This window comes from Pristiophorus japonicus, chromosome 13 (genome assembly GCF_044704955.1).
Source record: "Pristiophorus japonicus isolate sPriJap1 chromosome 13, sPriJap1.hap1, whole genome shotgun sequence".
NCBI lineage: Eukaryota > Metazoa > Chordata > Chondrichthyes > Pristiophoridae > Pristiophorus > Pristiophorus japonicus.
The window spans coordinates 154455445-154462833 of record NC_091989.1 but is presented as its reverse complement, the minus strand read 5'-3'; the positions used below and the strand labels follow the sequence as shown (position 1 = coordinate 154462833).

Sequence of the window (7389 nt, the reverse complement as noted above, 5' to 3'; positions counted from 1 at the left end):
TCAAAGCCTTCTTGAAAAAGCGCAACAGTCCCACCGACACCTGGGAATCACTGGCCCAAAACCGCTCAAAGTGGAGGAGAAGCATCCGGGAAGGTGTCGAACACCGAGTCTCTTTGCTGGGAGCAAATGAAAGCTAAGCGCAAAGAGCAGAAGGAGCGCACGACAATCCAGGCACCCCACCCACCCTTTCAACCACCGTCTGCCTCACCTGTGACAGAGACTGGTAGTCCCGCAATGGACTCATCAGTCACCCGAGAACTCATTTTTAGTGAGGAAGCAAGTCATCCTCGGTTCCGAGGGACTGCCCAAGAAGAAAAATGGTGTAATTGCAGGCTATGGCCATTGGGGAGTGCTGTGGAGCGAATTTCTGAAATCTCTCCATGAAAACTCGATCACCATAGAAACATAGAAAATAGGTGCAGGAGTAGGCCATTCAGCCCTTCGAGCCTGCACCGCCATTCATTAAGATCATGGCTGATCATTCCCTCAGTACCCCTTTCCTGCTTTCTCTCCGTACCCCTTGATCCCCTTAGCCATAAGGGCCATATCTAACTCCCTCTTGAATATATCCAATGAACTAGCATCAACAACTCTCTGCGGCAGGGAATTCCATAGGTTAACATGTTGTAAATGAAAATAATATTTCTAAACTCCACAATGCCACAGGCTGTAACATTTCAGCTTTCATTTGGATTGGGTAAAATATCAAGTGCCAGTGAATTTTGAACAGTTTCAATGAATGAACAAATCTTGAAATATAATAAATTTAAATATTTAATCTGCACATTACAATAAATGGTCATTAGTGTAATTTAAGCACCATATACAGTATATTTAAAAAGAAATAGCACACGATGTCAAGAGTTGACCTTAGTGGACAGTATACAAGTGTTCTTTTTTGATTATGTATATGCAAAGTAAATTACATTAAAACTACAAGATTAAGATATAATCTCTGGTAGTTTATATACACACACACGTATATAATTAACAAACATGCCAAGAACGGTCATCATTTTCTAATGAGGGGGAAAAATTTGGAAATCTGTAATAAGTTTCAAGAGTTGATATTTTAAAGCTGTCTGTCCCAAGAACTAAACTGATATGAAAAGTACTTGTACTGTCTAAATACTACTGTAAGTACATTTTCAATCACATTTTTTTGTCAAATTTTATACTAGTCCTCTGCAGCTTTCTTTTTTTGATATGCCAAGATTTAAAACAATAATGCAAGTGTTGGAATTGTGCAGAACGTTGATCAGCTTTTTAAAAAGAAAAAGATAGGCTAATATTTCGATCACCTTGCACCAGGTGTATTAACCCAAGAATGAACTTGAATAAAAAAGTACTGAAGATGCCGGAAATCTGAAATAAAAGCAGAAAATGCTGGAATCACTCAGCAGGTCAGGCAGCATATGTGTGGAGAAAGGAAAAAGGGTAGGGCAATATTTCAGGTCCATGACCTTTCATCATAACCCAAAACATGAACCTAACTTTTGGGTTTTCTCCAGATGCTCCTGCGAGTGTTTGCAGCATTTTCTGTTTTTAATTAACTTTCAACATTAGTTTACCTTTCTCTTTCAAAGGCTAATCAACCTACTGGTACATTACTAGCATTTTTTGTTTTTATCCATAATTTTTCAATGCCAAACAAAGTGGAAGAACTATTCAGAGCCATAATCAATCTCCTACATAAATATTCACTGGCCTGTAATTTATTTAATGGATATATTTTCACATGGATACTCATCTTCATACTCCATAGGGTTAAATGAAACAACAGTTGGTCTGATTTTATGACAAGTAAAAAGCCAGAGACATTGCCGCATGTACCTCCCAAAGACCGCTCATTAGCTTGGCCTCGGTTGACAAGTTGTATTTGAATTTTAAAAAGGACAAATGATTTTTAAAAAGTGCACAAAATGGTGAATGCACAATTTCTTTAAATCAGAATAGTAATACTTACGAATTTAAACCTTTACAAAAAGTGCATAATTTAATGTTTAGTGCCTACAAAATGCAGCTTTTGATACAAAAATTTCAGTTAGCAGCGTGATTCTTTATATAATAGTGGTGGTAGGAATTCAGAAAGGATTATATGGGATTTTAACCATTATATTTTACCTCAGTGTTCATTAAGAGGGGGATAAACCAGCACATCAAGGTATGTGAGGTCCAATAAGTGCATCAGTTACTTTCCCTCCCTTGTGATAATCTGAAAACAGTTAAGAAAGTCACAATAATAGACCAGGAAAGGGATTATAGATCATAACAAGCTCTTTATGGTGAGACAAAGACATTTCTATTTTTTAAAATCTCATTTTCAATGATTATATCTGCATAATTCCTCAATAATCTAAAAGTCAAATTATATTACCAAGTACTAGTTAAATATTCAGCGACAAAGCATCAAACTGAAATGCCAACCTCTAACACTTATTGTAATAATAAGTGTATTTTTACCCTCAACCCATATCATCAGATCAAAGTCAATATAGATGGCAGAAGAGTCATTGTTATAGAACTGACCATTAGTATACTTATTTTATCAGGAATACTAAGACAACTAGTTTGTTTTATTATTTCACATCCCTCTTCCCTATTGAATAACCAGAATCTTTAGCTTGGGCAAAACCATACAAATACTAGTTAAAGCTGCAACAAAGGGGTAAATACCCAAGGTGAGCATCATGGTCCCTGGTTGGCTATTTCAAGCTTCCAATTAGCTGACTCTCAAAAAAAATGAACCAAATATTTCAAAGGAATACAGATTCTTCAAATTCAGGTCCAAATAATGTTGGAAGCAAATTCCCTAACAAGTGCTCCTGAGTGGACAAACATCAGGAACCCTACCAGTACTTTGTAGGCTGTGTGGCATTAGTTGGGTAAGCACCAAAAGAATCCCTGTGCAGAATCGGGGGTCTTCCAACCTCCTGAGCTTACGTAGATGGACTGTATCATCCTCGAGATTAGATAAGCAGAATCACTACCCGTGTAGATTTCTTAATAGCTTGGTTTGGGGACTCAAACATAGTACAGTAATGGGTATTCTGTGTGTCAAACACACAACAGAGCAAAAAAATAGTACTCTTCAGAATGGCAGACAATCATGTTTAATCACCCTTGCTGTCTCAGATGCATCGCCACCCGCAATCCAATGCTGCGCAGGATTAATTATTTTGATACTAATGCTTACTCGCCGCAAGGCATTTTCATCCTCCATTCCTACACGTAGGCTGGGGACACTGGCTCACTAAAGCATCAGTTTTTCGGTTCCCAAATGGAACAATTCCACTGTGCTCACTTTCCACCCCTTCCTCTCACAGCACAGTTTCTAGCTTCTGAACCAAAGAACCAGGATTTATTAATGCTGCTATCTGAAATGCCAACAGGCCCAGATCTAGAATTAATTGCCAATTTAAACATCTGATCCATCAATCTTGAATGTAGATATAACAGAGTAAAAGTTACTACAGAGTAGCATTTCCTCCTTTTGCCAAGTTACTGGATTGATGCCAGTGAGCAGAAAATAAAAATGGGCAGTGCTACTAATATTTTGTCTTCATCCCGAGGATGTGATAAGGCGCTATATAACTGCAAGCTTTTTCCATTAATGAATCCTCTCACGAAGTCCAGAATCTTTTTCCTAGAATCCATTTAAATATGCAGTGAATGTGTCTGCAGTCAATCAGCTGTAGACTAAACATATTACAACAACATTAAAATGTATTTTAAATAGAAATTGCTCAGGAAAAAATGTATATAAAAGTGCACTCCTCGGGGTAGTATGCTGGTCAGATTTTATAGACCAATAAAAGATCCAAGAATGCACCTTTCAAAAAGGTACTCAGATTCTAAGTTCTATAATGGCTGCTTGGATTCACTGGGGAAGCTGCCTTTCATTGACTGTTCGCAGTTGGACTTAGAAAGTTCAGGAACATTTTTCAGTTTCTTATTTGTTCATTTAATTCAGGTCTCAATGTCTCTACTACATCTTTTGGTCCACTGATGGAATTAAACAAACTCCACTGATAACATCTACATTATCTTCCCACAGTGCAGCTCAGTTAGCTGGCAGGAAATGAAATGATCGGCATTGCAAAATTCCTGGTTGACAATTCTTCCTTTGGGCTTGGTTTCAGTCTGGGTGAATGGGTCCAATTTGGGATTGTCTTCTCATCGACAGCCGTGGACACCTTGGACAGGTGGTAGAATTGTCATAATAACAATCCCTGTGAGAACAAGAAGAAAAGCAATCACCATTGTAACATACTAGTTAGTTAAAAAAATGCATATTACTGTAAATTAAATTTAGTAGAGTGGCTACAGATAAAACAGGGCCTCAATGATTTACATGAAATAGCATGTGGACAGAGATATGCACAGGAACAGCAAAGGCTATTGTGGCCCCAAAGCTCAAAATATACCAGTTGTTTCTCTCCTCCAAACTCTCAGGGCGGTCTGTGCTGCAAACGCACCGTTACCCCATGCAATTATATTCTATTCCTCTGGCTATACACTCCAGTGCACTAAATATTCTAATCATTAGAACTCACTTTTATTCTTGCTATTAAAGATGTGATATCAGCTCCAGTTATCATGGACACTCTCCTTTCCCCACCATACCTTTAAAAGCACAAAATGATAGCTGCACAGATGACTCCTGGATTCAATAATCCTGTATTGAGACTCCTAAAGCAAGCGCTCTACTCGGAACTCCTTCACGGCAAACGAGCCAAAGGTGGGCAGCGGAAACGCTACAAGGACACCCTCAAAGCCTCCCTGATAAAGTGCGACATCCGCACTGACACCTGGGAGTCCCTGGCCCAAGACCGCCCTAAGTGGAGGAAGTGGATCCGGGAGGGCGCTGAGCACCTCGAGTCTCAACGGCAAGAGCATGCAGAAATCAAGCGCAGGCAACGGGAAGAGCGTGCGGCAAACCAGTCCCACCCACCCTTTCCCTCAACGACTATCTGTCCCACCTGTGATAGAGTCTGTGGCTCTCGTATCGGACTGTTCAGCCACCAAAGAACTCACTTCAGGAGTGGAAGCAAGTCTTCCTCGATTCTGAGGGACTGGCTATGATGATTAATTTTCTTTCCTGCCCCCTCCCTCATCTGCGTACTGCATTCTACAAAATACAAAAATGCAATGCCATGAAGAAAGAGATTCAGAAAAAAAAACGGAAAAAGGAAAAAGATCAACCTGCTGAAGAAATGGTTGGATCTAATCGTATTATCTAATCATAGCCAGAGAATCACATCCAACAGCTTCCTTTCCCACTCCCGCATCGTTACCTCTGGTGTTCCCCAAGGATCTATCCTTGGCCCCCTCCTATTTCTCATCTACATGTTGCCCCTTGGCGACATCATCCGGAAACACAGCGTCAGTTTCCACATGTACGCTGTTGACACCCAGCTCTACCTCTCTCGACCCCTCCACGGTCTCTAAATTGTCAGACTGCTTGTCCGACATCCAGTTCTGGATGAGCAGAAATTTTCTCCAATTGAATATTGGGAAGACCGAAGCCACTGTTTCAGTCCCTGCCACAAAGTCCGTTCCCTAGCCACCGACTCCATCCCTCTCCCCAACTTCTGTCTGAGGCTGAACCAAACTGTTTGCAACCTTGGTGTCATATTTGATCCTGAAATGAGCTTTCGACCACATATCCGCAGCATAACTAAGACCGACTATTTCCACCTCCGTAACATCGCCCGTCTCCACCCTTGCCTCAGCTCATCCGCTGCTGAAGCCCTCATCCATGTCTTTTTTAACCTGTAGGCTTGACTATTCCAACGCACTCCTGGCTGGTCTCCCACATTCTACCCTACATAAACTAGAGGTGATCCAAAACTCTGCTGCCTGTGTCCTAACTTGCACCAAGTCCCGCTCACCCTTCACCACTGTGCTAGCTGACCTACATTGGCTTCCGGTTAAGCAACGCCTCGATTTTCAAATCCCTCCATGGTCTCGCTGTTCCCTAGCTCTAATCTCCTTCTTCACCTGCACCCCCCCCCCCCAGGATATCTACGCTCCTCTAATTCTGCCCTCTTAAGCATCCTTGATTATAAATCGCTCAACCATTGGTGACCGTGCCTTCAGCTGCTTAGGCCCCAAGCTCTGGAACTCCCTGCCTAAACCTGTCCACCTCTCTATCCTCCAAGTCGCTCCTTAAAAACATACCTCTTTGACCAAACTTTGCGTCACCTGTGCTAATTTCTACTTGGGTGACTAGGTATCAAATTTTTTATCTCAATACTCCTATGAAGTGCCTTGGGACGATTCACTAGGTTAAAGGTGCTTATATAAATATGAGTTGTTGTTGTTGGATCCTATTGAACTTTAATGGATCTTTAATTCATGACGCACACTGATGTATCTGAATGGTCACAGGAATACTAGTGGCAGCCTGGGAACAGGCTGTGTCTCTTGTAATGTATGTATGCCTGGATTTACCTGCCACCAGGGGGAGCGACCATCAGAGGTCATTGGGCCACAGACACACACATGCAGCCCTTGTATATAAAAGAAAGCCTCCATGTTTAATCTTCAGAGCTAATAAGGTAGAGTCAGGTCGCACCCGATTGAGTTCACGGTACTAAGCCTATTGAGTTATTGCATACGCAACACCTGTGTCCTCCTGTCTTCTGGCATCAGGTCAAGCAGATGAAGAACAGGGATTGATTAAAATGTCAGAAAATAGAGAGGAAACGTATCTGAATAACCCTGAAAGTGACTGAAAATAACAGCATTAGTTACATTACAAGGTTACAATCAATCAGAGCAGAATACTCCAAGATAGTTACAAATTCAGGCCATTTGACAATCTTAATTCATCCATCTTGGAATATACGAAGTTCCTTGTATTTCTTCAAAGATTCTGTGGTTTTTGCCTCCACTACTCTTCTTGGAAGTCTCAGGTTGTTCAGAGTAAAGAAGAATTTCCTGACATGTCCTAAAGTTCACTTTTACTAGTTTCAATCCTCATGTCCTACTCTTGCCATTTAACACAGTAATATTCCAGATTTACCATTTTCATTAAATGTAACTTTATGTACCTCGATAAGACCACCACTCAGACACATCATTTCCAGGCTGAATAACCCAAGTTCCTCCAGCCTTCCCTCATAACTCAGACCTTTGACTATGGATCAGCTTTGTCTGCACTTTCTTCAGTCTTCAAATATCTCGCTCGTGTTTCAGCAACAGAACTGGACACCACACTCAAGGTGCAGTCTGAGCAGAGCTCTATACACTTTAGTTGCAACTTCCTGACTTGTATTCTATAGACTTGCTTTGGCTATAGTACTTTAACATTTTATGGGCTTTGTCGATTGTTGCTCTGCATTGGTTGGACATGTTGACCATTGAATATACCAACACTCACTG

At 40.9% G+C, this 7389-nt stretch overlaps 1 protein-coding gene across 1 annotated transcript in view; it reads right to left on the bottom strand.

Moving 5' to 3' along the window:
* Positions 1-795: 795 nt before the first annotated feature.
* def8 (differentially expressed in FDCP 8 homolog) overlaps positions 796-7389 on the bottom strand; it is an 83342-nt gene continuing 76748 nt past the window's right edge. Inside the window, exon 12 of the mRNA XM_070898164.1 lies at positions 796-4232. Within this exon, the coding sequence (XP_070754265.1) occupies positions 4139-4232 (94 nt within the window). The 3' untranslated portion in view covers positions 796-4138. The remainder of the gene's footprint in view (positions 4233-7389) is intronic.